A 19,655-nucleotide genomic window follows, 5' to 3' on the forward strand; every position below is an offset into this window, starting at 1 on the left:
AAACATTAGAAGTTGTAAAATACAAAACCCTAGATTCATTTCTCATTGTTTAACAAAATCAAATTTAATTAGTTTTTCTTAGTATTTGCTTTATTAATCTTATGACCAAATCGTTATAAAGTTCGAGAATCGAACCCTCTACTACCACTGTATAAAAATCCCATCAACAATTTATCATAATGTCAAATGTATTTATACAAGGTTGTAATTAATTTTATTCTCTGCTACAACAAGAACACTGCATAATAACATTGTTTTATACGTTGAAGCAAATAGGTAATTGAAGAGTTATTTTGCATTTGGGTCGTAAATAATTGGTACCATTTAGGGTTTGGGTACTAAATTTGTCCAATTTTGAGCTTGAGTCGTCGACCCATTATTCAACTCAACATTTAGGTCAAGATGTTAGTTAAATTATTTTTATCTAAACTTTTATCCTATCTCGAAATCATTATCATTTTTTTATCAGTAGCTTAACTAATTATCATTTTTATCCACAGGGGATTGCTGGCATATCTTTATACTAATATTCGATCAGATCATAAAGTCATCAATCAATTATTTCATTTTTAATGATTGTGGTAGTCATAAACAATTTTTTTCTAGTCCCCGTTTATCATCATAAACCATTCACAAATTAACCAATCCTTTCCAATTGATTTAATCCAGAAAAAAGAACAACCAGAAAATTGTTTCCTTAATCGTACCCATCACTATACCCCCACATCTCTTTATTTCTCTATTTTTTGTCTCTCTTGTGAAATTTCTTCTTACGTCGTTGTTAATGGAGGAAAAACAGCTGATTTTTTGTGTTTGGATCTTTTAAGCTTTATGTTGCATTTGAAATTCCCTGCATCTCAACAAAAAAAAGAGGAAGTTAAAGAGCATCGAGATCATAAAAGCCAGAGATGGTTACGAGTTTGAAGGAGTTCGTTTTGATTTGAGCGGATTAGATTTGGGCTCATGCTTGGTTGTGGAAGAAAACTAACTAACAGACAGACGTGAACTCTATTAAAAGGATTGACCAAAATACCTAGTTGACTCACGATCAACGACCCAAACTCAAAATTGGACAAACTTAGGACCCAAACCCTAAGTGGTACCAAAATTTACGACCCAAACGCAAAATAAATCGTAATTCAATGCATCAATATATGGAAAGAGGTTCACGACAATTCTTGTACCCCATATGAAGTATACCAAATTGCTTCAGAGTGTACCAGAATACACATAAAAATAAACATCAATTGCCTTTGGGTTGGTACACTCCCAAATAGTTTGTTCCCCCGATTAACAATCTTTAAATTAAGTCAGAACGATGGGGAAGGTGTAGAATGGAGTTGTTTATGAAGGTGACAGATTTATTAATCTCGATCGTTCTTTTAGTGGGTAATTTTTTCACATACACCCGTCTAACTGATAATACACTGGCTAGCTATGTAAATAAATTAAAACCTAATATTAAGTTGGTCATTGCATGTTTAACCTTATTTTGTAATTGTCAACGTCGTGAACTACAGTCTTGGATACCAAACTACAATATCAAACTTTTTGGGATCCAAATGCAACTTTGGTCACTAAGTTGGGTATTAAAGTTTAAATAACATTCTTATTAATTAGAATCACGATTCTCTTTTTATTTTTATACACATACTGGAAGTTTTGAATTTTTTATGAATTGTCCATTTTCATCCTTGTTTCTGAGTTATATGCGCATAGATAGAAAATATATAGAAAAAAGGCCCTAATTTGTTTTCTCCTTAGAAGGACGACTCTGCAGGTTAGGTATTTACTATCTACCTAACTTTCCTTGATGAAGATTTTTAGATCACTGCTAGGTCGAACTCGCAAGCGTTGTTATCTCAAGCTTAATTGTCAAGTTTAGTTGATCAAATTCTATGTACTTGATTTCTAGTCTACTTATAGCTATGTGTCAGATTAGGAAAAAAGTGTATACTTGAGATTTAGACTTCATTACGTTCACCAATTAAAGAAGAAGATCTACTAAAGAGCTTGGAGGAACTTCATCAACAAAAGGTATGTGGAGACTAAAACTTATCTGTCACTTAGAAGTCTATTATATTCTATCTTATAATGAGACTAAGTCGTATAGTTATATATATACTTTCACATTATATACAATTGAAATTTCGAGGTGAGTTTATCTCGTTTATCTATTTTTCGAAATACGTGTTGGAAGCTTTTAGCTTTTGCTAAGTTCATTGTATACTTGACGAGTTTAGTTGGAGACAATTTAATTGTTGAAAACTAAATGTTAAGTCAAAGATATGTGAAAATTACTTTGAACGTCTTACATGATTTGTGTGAGACAATCATTTGATGTTAACTTGAGAGGTTTCGTATTGATCGATTAATCACTTGAAAATTACTTGAAGTTAGTGGTGTAAGATAACTATTATTGTCTTCCAAGGATGTTTTAATGATTAAATGACAGTTTTAGAATGACTACCATGTATAAATATAATACAAGTTGTATACTTTGTATGTTAACTGTGCAAGTCTAGTTCAGGTTCGGAGATATTGTTTGCGAATTGTTTTGCCTGTAAAAAGGTCCGGAGCTGTTGTTTGCGTACCCTGTTTACGAACGGCTATACAAGGCCAAGTACGAAACTGATTTTCACGTACTCTATTGGCGAACGGCTGGATAAAGCAAAAGTCCGGAACTATTGTTCGCGTACTCAGTTTGCGAACACAGTGGGCATGTTCTAAAATCGATAAGTGTGATTTTCATACTCATGAACTCAGTTTCGTTTGCGAACTAAAGTTCCTGGAACTTTTATGATTTAACGTATGCGACCTTATTTTGCAAACCGTGGCATTATGTTTATGAATTAGTTTTGTATAAGTACTTTGTACAATTACAAACCAAACCGATTTTTTTTCAAATGGTTCATATATATATATATATATATATATATATATATATATATATATATATATTTCTATGAGATGATGAACATTTGAACAACTCTCGTGAAACACATTTAGATTCATTTGATTATCTATCATGATTGATTGATCATCATATTTGATCTAGAAGTGCAGATGAATATGGATAAGTTATACGTGTTAATATGGTTAACTTTCGTTAACTATTATTGAGCCAACAGTTTTACACGTTTAGGTACAGTTTACCCATATCTAAATATAGGTATATTCATTTGTGTGTATCAAGCTAATACCATCCAACGGTGAAGATGGATTGCTTAGTTTCTGAGCAGACTTAGCTTGAATCTTAAATCAGGAGTTCATCTAACGGTGAATATAAATTTCTTTTTCACTAAGCTATCTTAGCTTTGATTTTAAGCAACCTAGCATCTGGGAAACCTAATCCCAACACTTCCGTGTGTCCTAGTTGTAAACTAGAGTCGATTCTTCTTTAACCTAGGTTTTCCCAAACCATTATTAGATTAACGACTTAAAGACTTCATTTGGGATCCGTGAAGCCAAATCCAACTATTTTATCTGTAGTTGTGTATTCTGAGATTTACTCGAGATTCATCTCCGATAAGTAAGATATAAAAAGTAATCACGACAGTTATTCGTCTCGGACTCCTGTGATTCCGCAATAACTTCTTCTGTTAATCACTTATGTTATTTTGAAGTGGCTAATATTTCTAGGCTACTCTTCGGAATAAAACATCGGATTATTAGTTGAGTTTCATGTTCACCTTGATTTATCTAAAGACAAAAATAAAATAAAAAATAAACTTATCTGTGGGAGACAGATTTGTTTATAAGTCTTCGACTTTGGGTCGTAGCAACTCTTAGTTGTGGGTTAAATCAACTAAGGGAATCAAGTGTGAAGAGTCCTGTTGGGATTCAAGAGGCGTAAGGAATGCGAGTGTGCCTTAATCTCTGTGATACTAGGTTAGGGACTGAACTACATTCCAGTATGAAGTTAATTTGTAATAGGCTAGAGTTTGTGGCTGCTTAATACAGTGTGGTGTTCAAATATGGACTAGGTCCCGGGGTTTTTCTGCATTTGTGGTTTCCTCGTTCACAAATTTTTTGGTGTCTGTGTTATTTCTTTTCCGCATTATACTTGTTTATATAATTGAAATATCTCAGGTTGTACACAGTTCAATCACAATTGATAAATCCGACCTTTTTTGTTGGATGCAACTTCATTGACACTTTGGCATTGATCTTTGGTATCTTCCAAGTTATTCTCATATTAAATCACTCTCACATATTTCTATCTGTTCGATTTGGTGATTGTATTGAGAAGGAGATAAAGCTCTCTGATATATTTATTGATTGAATTTCACTTTTTAGTTGGTGCTTTCAGAATTATATTGGAGTTAGTCCATACAGATTTTCGAACGAAATATTAGGTATGGTTGTTTTACCCCCACATTTTCAAAGATATAATCAATTGATTCTTTTACAACATTGCAGAATACATGTTCGGCACGAAAATGGAATTTAAATCGCAAATGCTTACAACATTCATGGGCCTTAAGCTCAAGTGAACATAATGCTCCAATTTGCATCATATAAACCCCTTCTCTCATGGGCCGGTGTTATTCCTCTAATGGCCAAAAGGGTCAAAAAAGAATTCACGGGTAATAATGAATTTTACTATTGTTGAGCTTAGTTATATTTCTTTGATTAATTTTTAACTAGAATTTCTACTTATTTTAGTATAACTAATAAGAAAGGCTATCTACGAGACAATACTAAATAATCAAACACTTTTTTTTATGTCATGAATTTGCCTGAATCTGATTTGTTCCATCAAAATAAAAAGAAGCCTATTGCAGGGGTTCCAAGCATTTGGTTTTAAGGGCTCATATGGATTCAAATATCTTAAAAATTGATAAAGGGTGACCTAATCTATAAACAAAAATACAAAAGTATTCTATGATATATAACTAACCTAATTACCTAACTCAAATTAAATTAAAACCAAAAACTAAACCTAAACCGAGAGAAAAAAAAGTCTTTTCCTTATCTTCGTCTCTTCCTCTCCTCCACGACCTTTTTTTTTTTTCCATTTTTTCTTAGTGATTAATTGTCATTCCGTAACCATTAATGATATCAATAATGGATAAACCCATTCTTGTTTGGTGCTTTTAATTGCATGAATATGTTAGATTTGATTAAATTAGGGATTTAGATTCCAGTTTCAAATTTGAATACGGTTGAGAAAATATGAACTCCCAACCGTATATAAACCAGATGTTAAATTTTTTAAAAAATAAAATAAACTAGATTCTTTTTTTACGCGTGGAAAACCTAACCCTAAGTTACCCTAAATTTATTTACGGTTGGGAAAACCTATCTGTAAGTTTTCCTGAATATGTCTACAGTTGGGAAAATATGAACTGCCAAACGTATCTTGTATTTAACCGTAAGTTCAAATTAAAAAAAAAAAAACAATTTTCTGTCTTGATTTTCAAAATTAACTAATCAACCTAATAATCTAATTAAATCACTAATTTTGTTTAGTTCAATTAATCTGATCGTTAAAGTTAATTTATTGAGTGTATTCTAGGTATTATAGGTATTAATAATTAAGAGGACAAGATGGGTATCCCCATAGAAAAAACGCTCTGCAATTCCTGAACCGTTTTTTCCTAAAAATTCTCCATCAACTGTTTTCTTCTCCTTCCCTAATTTTTACAGAAAACTAAATTTTCTTTGCATAAATCTTGTGTTGTCAAATCTATTTTGATTCTTAGGATTCATAATAGATTTGACAACAGTAGTATTAGGATATATTATATATTTAAATAAAACATAATTGCTGAGTACAGATAAACAACAATTTAGGGTTTAATTCCCCTTTTCTATTTTACTTATTTTCCTGTGATAGTCTAATGGCATTTTATTGCCATTATGATCTCTTATTATATGCTATTTTAGCAGATTTTAATATCCTTTATGGCGATTTGTTCACTTGCAGAGATATACACGGGTATATCATCAAGGATGCTTCATTTCGGCGTGACGCAGATCCAATCCAGGATCCATGGTTACCGGTGATGATGTTGATTAAGATGTTCAAGGCATATTACTCCTTTACAATGGAGATTCAAGATTTGAAGATCATAGAATCTGAATTAAAGATTCCAAAATCAAAATGGTTCAACATGAAGTTAGTAACCATTAGGAAAACATCGATATCCTCATGGAAATATATGTATTGGGTATCTTTAAATATATTTTATTAGTTCTTCTGTTTTAGGAGATCTTATAATTATTTGTACCTTTTACCATAATTTCTTCATCGATGTACCCAAATTATATGTAAAACTCTGTCAAACTAATTAATGAAATTTGTTTTTCCTTCAAAAAAAAATAAAATAAAAAAAAAAATTATGAGAACAAGAGGCTTTGTAGGTTATTATTTGATGACCCAATTCGTCATTTTGTAAGCCAAAATATCAAATTTTAGAACCCGTGTAATACGATTCAATAAAAAACTATTAAATATCATAGTGTACAATTATTCTTTTGAATTTAGTCGGTTGTATATCAAGAAGAAAATAATACTTACCTCATACATTTTTTAATCAGATGTATGAAAGCCATTTGAAGATCTCAATCATAAATAGCAAAACAAAATAAAATGGTACTGCTATTCATAGCACAAAACACAACTGTACTCACATCTCACAACATCTAAACCTTATATTTCTCAAATGGTGCGCTCTTTTTTCTTTGACGGTGGGTCCTGGCTGAAGAGCGCTTGGAATAGCATTTCCGAGAAAAAAAAGGAAAAGAAAAAAAGAAGGTCACGTGTACGTCTAAGATTCCTGAATCAAAAATCTAATCCAAATCAAAATCGACGGCCAATAAAATCCTCAGAAAATATAATCTCTTTACTTTCCATAAATATAAATACAGATCTGGGCCATCGTTTTTCCCCCTTTCTACAACAAAATTTCTCAGAAATCGAAAATCAAAAAAATCAAAACGAAACCCTGAAAAAAATCCCTCTTCATCTTCTTCGAGCTCACAGCAACAATGGTTCCATTCGGATCGACAGCTTCAACTCAAATACGATTCCTACTCCAATCCGTAAACGATTCCAACTTCGATTCAGTATTCCTCGAGTTAACTCAATTCATCGATTACGGGCTCGAATCAAGTATTTTGCTACTCCAATCCTGCTTAGTTCTTCATCATTTCGAAGGAGTGTTGGAAAAGAGTATTGAAAACCCTAATCATATTCTCCTTGGAACGATTATCAGGTATCTGTTATCTAAACCTAATTTCAGTACAATATTATGCGAATCGCTTCGAAGAAACAACAACAACTCTGGTAGTTCAGGTGATGATAATAACAATGGCCCTGTTGTGAAATCCGTGTATGTTCTTGGACCTCTGGTGAATCAATTGGAGTTTACAGTTTTTGAAAGGATTGCATTTGGTCTTGCATTGTGTGATTCTGAAGATGTAGATGCTAGGAGATTTGGGCAGAGTTTCTGTGTTAGTCATATTGAGGAAGTATTGAGTGCACATCATAATGGTAATCGATCGATTGTTGATTGTTCGAGTGAGGTGATTCAGAGTATTGTGTTGTTTCTCACTCGGACGGAAGGTGTTGCCAAGCATGTGGATTCGTTTATGCAGCTGGTGGCATTGGTGGAGAGGAAGACCAATTGGGGGAGTGCGGATTTGGCTGTGTTAACTCCATTGCGTAGTTCAGATAATGCGGATGAGATGAGGTTTGTTCTGTGTTTTTGTAATTGTTATTACCACTGAAGAACTAGTATGGTTTGAGTTCGATTCATAATAATCGATGCATTTATATTACTGTGTTTACTATTTGCTTGATTGGCAGGAATTTGGATATGTTTTATAGTGAAAATGATGACTTCGATGATATTTTGGAGGAGATAGAGAAGGAGATGAGCATGGCTGATATTGTTAAGGAACTGGGTTATGGGTGTACTGTTAATGATTTGCATTGCAAAGAAATGCTTTCTCTGTTTTTACCTCTCAGTGAAGTTACAATATCGAGGTTACTAAGCACGATTGCACGCTCACATGGCGTCTTAGAGGAGGACGGCACACATTCAACTTTTTGCTCTGCACTTGGATTAAGTCCATTTGATGATCCATCATTGTTGAGCACGTGGAATGTAGAAGTTCTTGTAGAATCGATCAAGCAACTTGTGAGTTTTCTGTACTGATTTATAGCTTGCTGTGTTATTGTATACTCATTTTGATTAGGCTGAGTATCATTTTCTTTTTGGCTGTTTCTTCAGGCTCCTGATACCGACTGGATACATGTGATGGAAAACCTTGACCACGAGGGGTTGTACTTCCCTAGTGAGGGTTCATTTTCTTTTTTCATGTCTGTTTACAGAATTGCATGCCAGGTACTGATTTTATAATGTCTACATGTGGATTTGGTAAATTTGTGATGTTGGCATTAGTATTGATTGAGAACTAATCCATCGCAGGATCCCTTCCCTCTTCATGCCATATGTGGGACTGTATGGAACAATGTTGAAGGTCAGATATCTTTTCTGAAATACGCCGTTTCTGCATCCCCTGAAGTATTCACGTTTGAGCACTCCGCCAGACAACTGGTATGATATTTCTGTATTACTATGTTGCAGATGTCGATGTTATTTTTGTTTATTGTATTTCATTGGTTGCTGGTCTGTTATTCAGGTGTACGTCGATGCAGTCCATGGTCATAAGCTTGCAACTGGAAATGCAAATCAGGCTTGGATATGTCTTGACCTGTTAGATGTTTTATGCCAACTTTCTGAGACAGGCCATGCAGGCTCCATTCGATTAATGCTTGACTATCCTCTCAAACACTGTCCTGAAGTCTTGCTGCTTGGATTATCCCAGACTAATGTATGCTTTTTCTTATCTGCACGTAGGATTGTCTATCTTGTTGATGCATGAATTTTGATAACACTTACTTTGTCATTGTAGACGGCTTATAACCTACTTCAACATGAAGTTCTTTCGGCTGTTTTCCCCATGGTAGTCCGAAATTTATCAAGAGCAGGTGTTATTCTCCACCTATGGAACATTAATCCTAATGTCGTCTTGCGGGGTCTTTTAGATGTCCAGAACTTCGACTCGGAGGGGATGATTAAAACTTTTGACATGTGCCAAGAGCTTAAGATTCTATCTCGAGTGCTGGATATGACTCCATTTTCATTCAGTATAAAGTTGGCTGCTCTTGCTTCTGGGAAGGGACAAATAAATCTGGAGAAGTGGTTGAATGATAATTTAAGCACATATGGAGACACTTTTTTTGAAGGGTGCCTCAAGTTCTTCAAAGAGATCCATGTTGGCGTACCCCAAGACGTTCTTCAACATGCTGGTGCTGTAGTAATTGCTTATTTGGAGACAGTTCCAATATTCATTAAGGTTCTTCAAGGTCATGCTGGACAGAATGTCTCACGTCGTCATCTACTCGAGGAATTGAAAAAATTGCATGTGGTATTTATCCAAAATAGTACTAAACTGCAGAATGGTGAAGTTGCCGATTCATCTTCACCTGATGGAGTATATTCAGATGATGTAGAGGGAGAAGCTAATTCATACTTCCACCAGATGTTCTCTGGGCAGTTGAGCACAGATGCAATGGTTCAGATGCTTGCTCGTTTCAAGGAGTCTCCTGACAAAAGGGAACAAGATATCTATAATTTTATGATAGGAAATCTGTTTGAGGAGTACAAGTTTTTCCCGAAATATCCTGAAAGGCAGCTTAAAATTGTTGCTGTTCTCTTTGGGTCTCTTATAAAGCACCAGCTCGTGACCCATCTTTTGCTTGGTGTTGCTCTTCGTGCAGTTTTGGATGCGTTGCGTAAATCTGCAGATTCAAAAATGTTTGTATTTGGGGCGAAGGCATTGGAGCAGTTTGTAGATCGTTTGATAGAGTGGCCTCAGTATTGCAATCATATCCTGCAAATTTCTCATCTTCGTTCAACCCATTCAGAGCTCGTTATGTTTATCGAGTGTGCTCTTGCCTCTATCTCATCCAGCCACACGGAGTCTAATGGAGGCAGTGTTGTTCCTACAGATCATCAAGGACCAAATCCAGTTACCTTGGAACACGTGGAGGTCTCCGAGTCCTCGTGGAAGACAAAGGGGTCTAGCAGCAGCGTCCCTGTACAGTCTAGGCCGCAACTATCTTTATCTCCATCTCCATTTCAGGTTCAACAGCGAAATCAAGTTTCTCCTGATGATAGACATAAATCCGCTGGACAACTGCAGTCAGTTGGTTCAGCCCATGATGCTGTAGTTGGTATTCAGAAGACTATTGTTGCACCACCATTGGCTACTGTGCTCACTTCGAGTGCACCCAGCGTGCCTGTCCCTGTGCCAACCTCCACAAGCTTTCTGCGTACTTCTCGGGTACCAACTACCAGTATACCCAGACAACAGTCTAGCACCGGCTTTGGCTCTGCACTAAACATCGAAACACTTGTTGCTGCTGCTGAAAGAAGGGATAGTCCCATTGAGGTTCCTGCATCTGAGACTCAAGACAGAATATTATTTTTGATTAATAATATTTCATCAGCAAATTTTGAAACGAAAGCAAAAGAGTTGACTGAGGTTTTGAATGAAGAGTTTTATCCATGGTTTGCTCAATATATGGTGATGAAAAGAGCTAGCATTGAGCCTAATTACCATGATCAATATCTGAAGTTCTTGGATAAGGTTAACTCTAAAGTCTTGAACAAGGAGATTGTTAAAGCTACTTATGAGAACTGCAAGGTCCTATTAAGATCCGAGCTTATAAAGTCTAGTTCAGAAGAACGCTCGTTGCTGAAAAATCTCGGTAGTTGGCTTGGGAAGCTTACAATCGGCAGAAACCAAGTGCTAAGGGCTAGGGAAATAGATCCAAAAGCTCTGATAATCGAGGCTTATGAGAAGGGGTTGATGATTGCAGTGATTCCTTTCACCTCGAAGATTCTGGAACCATGCCAATCCAGTCTTGCATATCGACCCCCAAATCCTTGGACCATGGGAATACTTGGTTTACTTGCTGAGATTTACGCACTACCAAATCTAAAGATGAACCTCAAGTTTGACATTGAGGTATATATTTCATTGAACCTATTTATGTCATTCTGGAGCTTATTACACGGTTACTTTCTTTCACACAGTTAATTTGATCTCACATCACAATTTGACTCATTTGTTTTTCCTTTATTTTATGTTTTGCATCTTAGGTCTTATTGAAGAATCTTGGTGTTGAAATGAAAGACGTCAAGCCGACCTCTCTTCTGAAAGATCGCATTAGGGAACTTGAAGGAAATCCTGACTTCTCCAACAAAGATGTCATGGCCACCAAGCCCCAAATAATTCCTGAAGTCAATCCGCCAATAAGTGTCGAGCCACAGGCAGATGTTATGATTTCATCTCATCCTGGGGGTCTATTAACCGAGGATGAAAAGATGCCAGCTTTAACTTTACCCGAGCGGCTTCCTTCTGGCCAGGGACTACCAGTCACTCCATCGCAGTCACCATTTTCTGTTAGTCAGATTCCCACACCAATTGCAAACATTGGAACCGATGTCATTGTCAACCCGAAGATAAGTGCATTGGGTCTTCAGCTGCAGTTTCAGAGAATTGTTCCCATGGCAATGGAAAGGGCCATCAAGGAGATAATGTCCCCTGTTGTTCAGCGAAGTGTAACTATAGCAATTCAAACAACGAAAGAACTTGTTCTGAAGGACTATGCTATGGAGTCCGATGAGACCCGCATATATAATGCTGCTCACCTGATGGTTGCCAGTCTCGCTGGAAGTCTAGCACATGTCACCTGCAAGGAGCCTCTCCGTGTTTCTATTTCTAGTCACTTGAGGAATATGATCCAGCCTTTAAATATTTCCAATGACCTTGAACAAGCTGTACAGATCAGTACGAACGACAATCTTGATTTGGGTTGTGCTGTGGTTGAAAAGGCCGCTATTGAGAAGGCGTTGCAAACAATTGACGGTGAAATAGCCGGACAACTGGCTGTAAGAAGGAAACGCAGAGACGCTGTAGGTGCCGCGTATTTTGACGCAGCCACTTATACACAGGGTCCTATGGGTGGAGTGCCGGAGGCCCTTCGTCCTAAACCTGGGCGTTTATCTCTCTCCCAGCAACGAGTTTATGAGGATTTTGTAAGGTTTCCATGGCAAAATCAACCTAGTCAAAGTTCAAATGCACTGCCTGCTGTTCAATCTTCATTTGCTGGTGGTTCTGGTAGTTCCAGCTTGCCTCGTTCTTATGGCCCGGCTTCAGGTCAGCCGAATCCTACTTTATATTCAAGTACTCAAGGAGATCCAGGATTTGGTTCAGTCGTGCAACCCCTTGCTCTTGTTTCCGAGGACGTGGACACCGCTTCGGCGCAGATTCTTAGCGCTTCGTCAGCTCATATTGGGGCATCTGATGTGGTATCGCAACATGGTTCGGACATTGATTCTGTTGTTCCTTCATTTCCTTCAACAATTGTTTCAACTGAACCAATTTCTGTTGATCCCTCTGATTCTACGAAAGACTCAGGAGCCTCTGCACAACCATTACCTGAAAGTTTTGGTACAGAGCACTTGAGCACTAGTGTGGGAGACCTTTTATCTACTGAGGATGTGTTAGAGAAGTACCACATTGTGGCGCAAAAGATTGAAGACCTTATATCTAAAGATTCTAAAGATGTGGAAATTCAAGGAGTTATTGTTGAGGTTCCTGAAATTATACTTAGATCTGTAAGCCGAGATGAAGCTGCTGTGGTTGTGGCCCGAGATGTTTTTAAAAGTATATGCGGGAATATCTCGAATAATACTCATGTAGGTGCTCAGATTTCAATTTTGGTTGCTCTTCGAGATGTTTGTAAGGTTGCTGTGAAGGAGCAGCTTACAGGTTTAGTGATTTATTCCGAAGACGAGTATAAGTTCAACAAAGATATCATTGTTGGCCTCATTCGTTCCGAATTACTTAACCTCGCGGAATATGGTATGCATATGGCAAAGCTTATTGATGCAGGACGGAATACAACTGCTACGGAGTTTGCGATATCTCTTCTGCAGGCCTTAGTTACTCAGGAATCTGGTGTCGGTGTCTCTGAGCTCCACAATCTCATAGAGGCACTGGCTAAGCTTACTACAAGACCTGGATCCCCTGAATCTTTACCACAACTTCTTGAGATTGCCAGGGATGTCTCTGCTAATGCCCTTGCTCCGTCAGGCTATATGGTGAGCAACGACGAGAAGGCAAATCAATCTAGAAAGGCTCCATCTGTACGTTCATCTGTAAGTAGGGGGGATGACTACAGTAATGTTGAGTCTATGACAGCAGATCCTCATGGCTTCCGTGAACAGGTTACATTGCTTTTCAACGAATGGTATCGAATTTGTGATGCTACTGGTACGAATGATGCAGCTGTCACCCGTTTTGTGTCACAGTTGCAGCAAAGTGGACTGCTCAAAGGTGATGATATGACAGATCGTTTTTTCCGCCTGCTTACAGAATTATCAGTAGCACACTGCTTGTCCACTGAGGTGTTTACTCCAGGCTCATTGTCGCTGCAATCGTCTCAGCAAGCTCCAGCTCTGTCATTTGTTGCTATTGATATGTATGCCAAACTTGTGGTTTTGATCCTGAAGTATTGTGCATTGGATCAGGGATCAAATAAACTATTTCTCCTCCCCAAGATTCTGTTGGTTAGTGTAAGAGCTATTCAAAAAGATGCTGATGAGAGAAAGATAGCATTTAATCCGAGGCCATATTTCAGATTGTTCGTGAACTGGCTTCTGGATCTTGGTTCTTCTGACTCTGTGCTTGAGGGTGCCAACTTTCAGATTCTGACAGCATTTGCAAATGCTTTCCACGCATTGCAGCCTCTAAAAGTTCCTGGTTTCAGTTATGCATGGCTGGAGTTGGTGAGTCACAGGAGTTTTATGCCAAAATTGCTTTATGGAAATTCTCAGAAGACTTCGCCCTATGTCCAGCGCTTGCTTGTAGATTTGTTCAAGTTCATGGAACCGTACTTGAGAAATGCTGGAAAATCTCAGCTTGGAGATCCTGTTCACTTCCTCTATAAAGGCACTTTGCGTGTTCTGCTGGTGCTTCTTCATGATTTTCCGGAGTTCCTCTGCAATTATCATTTCAGCTTCTGCGATGTCATCCCGCCGAGCTGCATCCAGATGCGGAATGTTATTCTTAGTGCATTTCCTCGCAACATGAGGCTGCCTGACCCTTCCACCCCAAACTTGAAGATTGATTTGTTAGCTGAAATAAGCCAATCACCGTGCATTTTCTCTGATGTTGATGCTGCAGTTAAAGCAAAGCAGATGAAGGGTGATATTGATGAGTATCTCAAGACAAGGCAACAAGGACCGTCATTCTTGGCAGAACTGAAGCAGAGAGTGCTGCTTTCTCAGGGCGAGGCAGCACTTGCTGGGACCAGGTACAATGTACCATTGATGAATTCCCTTGTTCTTTATGTTGGCATGCAGGCTATCCAGCAACTGCAGACCAAGACGCCACCTTCACCACAAATGACACATACTGCACCGATGGATATTTTCTTGGTGGGTTCTGCAATGGATATCTTCCAAACTCTGATTGGTGATCTTGACACAGAAGGTCGGTACCTCTTCCTAAATGCAGTTGCGAATCAGTTGCGCTACCCCAACAACCACACACACTATTTCTCCTTTGTCCTGCTCTATCTATTTGCTGAAGCCAACCAGGAGGCGGTTCAGGAGCAGATAACAAGGGTTCTATTGGAACGCCTGATTGCGAACCGTCCTCATCCATGGGGCTTGCTTATCACTTTTATTGAGCTGATTAAGAATCCGAGATACAACTTCTGGACCTGCTCCTTCACGAGATGTGCACCCGAGATTGAAAAGCTGTTTGAATCTGTCTCAAGATCTTGTGGCGGGCCGAAAACTCCGGATGAGAGTTTGGTATCTGACGGCGGTGCACACTGATTCTTTTTCAATCTTAAATCTGCATTGGGTCATATTAATGTGAATTGTAGGTCTTTTACTCTTTGTTAATTGCATCTTTTAGTTATTGTATTCCCACAATTTCCTCCAATTCTTGTTTGAACTCTTGTTAATATGCTTATTAGCTGAAACATTTTATGAATTTTCGATTCTCACTCCTTGTTTGCACTTTCTTTTATCACAATTCTCACACCTGTCCTTGCAACTGGAAAGATTGGGAAAGTTTTTTTTTAACTTTGATGGTCCAGCTTGATGGGCAGTGCTCATATTTTGAAATTCGACCACCAGTGAATTTCCAGTCAGTTATAGAAGCTTAGGTCAGTTTACTTGGCATAGCATTTTGTTTGGCTTCGGCACGGGCTCTTGTTTTTGGATCTGTATTTGAGTAATGCTTGAAAGGCTCAGCTTGGAGAACCTGTTCCCTTCCTCTGCAAAGTCTAAATAAACAAACAAGAAAAAGAAGCTGGTTACCAGAGGTTCAATGCTATGGTTCCATATTATCACTCTCTAACTGCAGATATGGCTTTGTAACACTAAAACTTATCCAATTGAGTCTGTGGCTTTGAAACTAAATAATTGTCTATTTTCATCTTTTGTTGAAGTTCGAGTTAAGAGATCTTGTACAAGGAACATGTTATCTTCGTATGGTTGAGCAGAGGTATTTTTAAATTACAAACTCATTAAATATTTGATTTGCATGCAACGATGCACCTAACGTGCTCCCATGTTGTTTTTCTCTCTAAATCTCTCACTGGTCGCCGGGATCTCGGCAATTAAGTGCTGTCTTTGATCCAGATGAATTAAAATAACACACAATCCAAGATGATTAACACGAATATATATGTAACTCCAATAATTAAGTGCTGCTTGTTCTTCGGAAAAAGAAAAAAAAAAATCTCAATCTCAATCTCTTTAATCTGTTTAGTATCCATTTATAATGGAGGTCGAACGCATTCTTGTTGGTGCATCTGACATATTGAAAAAGCTGGTAACTGTACTTGGCAATGAGATCAGTGCTGCTTGGGGTGCCACGGATGAGCTGCAAAGGCTTAAACAGACATTAGAGGTTATTGCGGCTAAAACATCTGATGCAGAGAGCAAGCAGGTGAACGATGCTGCAGTCAAGCTTTGGTTAAAAAGGCTCAAGGAAGTTTCTTATGATGCTGATGATGTTCTGGATGAATTTGCTTACGAAGCTATGCATCGATCTAATAACAACACTAACAGTGAGGTAAAAGCTTTCTTTTCACCCTCCAATCAAGTCCTTCGTTTCAAACTGGCTCGTAAGATCAAAATCATTAATACACAGTTTAAGCAAATTGAAACTGATATGAAAAGATTTCAGTTTCAAATTACTAGTAGTACTAGTGATAATTACGAGCAACGTAAACGGCTAACTACTTCATTCTTTGGAGATAATTCAAAAATTGTAGGAAGAAACCAAGATGAGTCAAAGATAATAAAGATGTTAACAAAGATGAGCATGTCATCATCTTTACCATCAGCTTCTTCTGTAAATTCTAGTATACATGAAAAAGTCTCCGTCATATCCATAGTGGGTATGGGGGGACTTGGCAAAACAACTTTAGCTCAATCAATCTACAAACACAACTCGGTCGAAAAATACTTCGACAGAAAAATGTGGGTTTGTGTTTCTGATGATTTCGATGTGTTTAAAGTTTTCAAAAACATCATGGAGTCTGTCACTGGTTCTAAATGCCAAGACTTCTCAAATACTGATGTAGTAGTACAAAAAGTTAAGGAAAACTTGGAAGGAAAAAAATATTTGCTAGTTCTAGACGACTTGTGGAATGAAGATCCAATGGAATGGAATAAACTTAAGAGTGTCCTAGATTTCGGCTCTGTTGGTAGTAAAATTATAGTCACTACACGCAGTCAAGGAGTTGCATCAGTGGTGCAAGGTTTATTTCCTCCTTACAATCTAAATGTATTATCTGAAGCAGAATGTTGGTGTATTATCAAGAACAAAGCGTTTTCTGCAGGAGGAGCATCTGAGACTCCAAAAATGAAAATTATAGGAAAGGAGATAGCAAAAAAATGTGGAGGTTTGCCACTTGCGGCGAACTTCTTCGGTTGTCTTATGCACTCACACAGCAATGCGAGTCACTGGTTGTCATTCAAAGACAACAAACGCTTAGATACACAAGGTGGGGGAATCCTACCAATATTGAAATTGAGTTATGATACTTTACCTTCCCATTTGAAACAATGTTTCTCATACTGTTGTTTATTTCCAAAAGATTGGAAATATAATAGAGAAATGTTGATCCGGTTGTGGATGGCCGAAGGATTCGTTCATCCATCTAATGGAAAGTCACCCGAAGATATTGGTAATGATTACTTCCTTGATTTGTTGTCTAGGTCTTTCTTTCAAAATGTAAAAATAGATCTCTACTTAGGTGACGTTGAAACGTTTGAAATGCATGATTTAGTGCATGACCTTGCGCTAAGTGTCGTCGGAAATCATGAAGTCACGACTCTGAATACAGGTGAAATGGAAAATGATGTGTCTCAAATTCGTCGGTTACGGTTAACAATGGAAGGAATACTAGAAAAAAATCCTGATGTATTAAAGAGAGCAACTAAATTGGGGACAATTTTTTTCCAAGGAAGAGGTTTTGCTTTTCCTAGTACACTAAGTAACAAGCGGCTTCGTGTAATACATTGGCTTGTTGGGCATTGTAGGTTTCTGAAAACTGTAACTTCTTCCAGTTTCAAGTTTAAACACATGAGGTACCTTGACCTCAGATATTCCAATCTTAAAGATGTTCATGCTGCTGACTCCATTCATCAACTCTACAATCTCCAAACTCTCAACCTTTCTGATTCCAAAAATGTTCAAAACATTCTCAAAGAAGGAATTGGTTCTTTGATTTATTTGCGGCATCTAGATCTTTCTTATTCAGACGCCAAACTTCTTCCCGATTCTTTTACGTTGCTCACAAATTTGAGGACTTTAGATATCAGTGGTTGTAAGGGTATTCATGTCTTACCCACAAACATCGGTCATCTCCAAAATCTATCGTCCCTTGAAATTTCATCTACAAAAATCTCAGAGTTACCCGACTCAATCTGTCTCCTCAGTAATTTAACCAAGTTCAAATTCAACCTTTGCGATCAATTAAAAGCATTACCTCGTAACTTTGGAGCTTTGACACAACTAAGGTCACTTGATTTGGGAAGTACTGAAATAAAAGAATTGCCAGAGTCTTTGACTAGCAACATCTGTAAATTAGAGTTTGTGAACTTTGGACATAAGTGTAAGCTTCCCAAAGACATTAAGAATTGGGTGGAATTGAGACGTCTAGAGTACGAGCCAGTAAGATATTTTGAAATAATGCCTAGAGGTATTGAAAAGCTAACTCGCCTTGAAGTATTATATTCTTTCAGCGTGAGGAAAGAAGATGATGTCTCCATCGGTACCTTCAGTAACAATTCAAGTACTTCTTCTATCCATGAATTAGCAGATCTAAACTCTCTTCGGGAGTTAATGATTAAAAATCTAGAGAATGTGAGAGGTGGTGATATAGAGGTGGAGACGGCAAAGTTAATAGACAAGCAAAACATTCAAGGGTTGGATCTACGATGGAATTTCATAACAGGAGAAGTTGTTAACGACTCTGTTATGGTGTTGGAAGGTCTTCAACCTCACCCTAATTTGGAGAAATTATGGATTCATGGTTTTCCTGGTTTAAAGCTTCCGAAGTGGATGGGATCATCTTCTTGTCTTCCGAATTTAGTAGAATTAGGGTTTTTAAACTGCAACTGTTGTATAAATTTTGTAGACCTGGGTCAACTCCCGTGTCTTCAGATTCTTAAGATGGAAAAAATGAATTCAATCAAGTGTTTAGGTGAGGAGTTTTATTACCAGCAACAAGAAGTAGAAGAAAGCAAAGGTTCTGCCATAGCTCCTACAACAAGAAGAAGAACATTATTCCCTTCGTTAACTGAGTTAACCATGAACGAGCTGGTAAATTTAGAAGAATGGTTTGCACCTGATAATTCCTCCCCTTTCCTTGAGAAAGTAGTTATCAATAAGTGTGATAATTTGAAATCTATACCAGATTTACGATTATGGACGTCTTCTCTCACGGAATTGACCATAAGGAGTTGCTACAAGTTAGAAAAGGAGGTTAACTGGTATGATCTCGGGAAATCCCTCCCCTGTGTTAATATACAACTGGATCGGAGATGGTCTAATTTTTCTAATGATTTACTTTCTCATGGAGTCTATGATTTAGTTTTTATGCCAAGAGCCAAATAGAAATCGATTAATCTAAAGTTTAGATTCTAAACACCAAACCTGCAGTTTGAGGTATCTGGAAACTGCAGTTCAGCAACTACATATATGTAGTTTGGTTTCGTTATACTACAAGGACTACGGAAACAGATGAAGAGTGATATTGATGAGTTTCTGAAGACTAGGCGACAAGGACCTGTCATTCTTGGCAGAATTGAAGCAAACAGTGCAGCTTTCTCAGTTTTCTGAAGCCAACCAGGAAGTCGCTCAGGAGCAGATAACGAGGGTTCTATTGGAACGCCTGATTGTGAACCGTCCTCATTCACGAGTTTGGTATCTGACGGCGGCTCACACTGATTCTTTTTCAATCGTTAATCTTCTTCGAGTCATTTTATCTGCATTGTACATCTTTTACCCTTTTTAATTGTATCTTTAGTCGTTGT

The 19,655-nt window shown here is 37.5% G+C and overlaps 2 protein-coding genes across 2 annotated transcripts; both read left to right on the forward strand.

The window, feature by feature from the left end:
* The first annotated feature begins 6,917 nt into the window (after window positions 1-6,917).
* On the forward strand, window positions 6,918-15,106 carry LOC113337155 (CCR4-NOT transcription complex subunit 1-like). The gene is made up of 7 exons (XM_026582844.1): window positions 6,918-7,700; window positions 7,817-8,150; window positions 8,244-8,357; window positions 8,442-8,570; window positions 8,656-8,847; window positions 8,929-11,049; window positions 11,184-15,106. The coding sequence occupies exons 1-7, from the start codon at window positions 6,997-6,999 to the stop codon at window positions 14,931-14,933; spliced, it is 7,344 nt and encodes a 2,447-aa protein (XP_026438629.1). The 5' UTR covers window positions 6,918-6,996; the 3' UTR covers window positions 14,934-15,106.
* A 782-nt stretch (window positions 15,107-15,888) lies between these two features.
* Window positions 15,889-19,236, forward strand: LOC113337109 (putative disease resistance protein RGA3). The gene has a single exon (XM_026582791.1). It carries the CDS (start codon window positions 15,889-15,891, stop codon window positions 19,234-19,236), a length of 3,348 nt encoding a protein of 1,115 aa, XP_026438576.1.
* The last annotated feature ends 419 nt before the right edge of the window (window positions 19,237-19,655 follow it).

This window comes from Papaver somniferum, unplaced genomic scaffold, assembly GCF_003573695.1.
Source record: "Papaver somniferum cultivar HN1 unplaced genomic scaffold, ASM357369v1 unplaced-scaffold_158, whole genome shotgun sequence".
Taxonomy (NCBI): domain Eukaryota; kingdom Viridiplantae; phylum Streptophyta; class Magnoliopsida; order Ranunculales; family Papaveraceae; genus Papaver; species Papaver somniferum.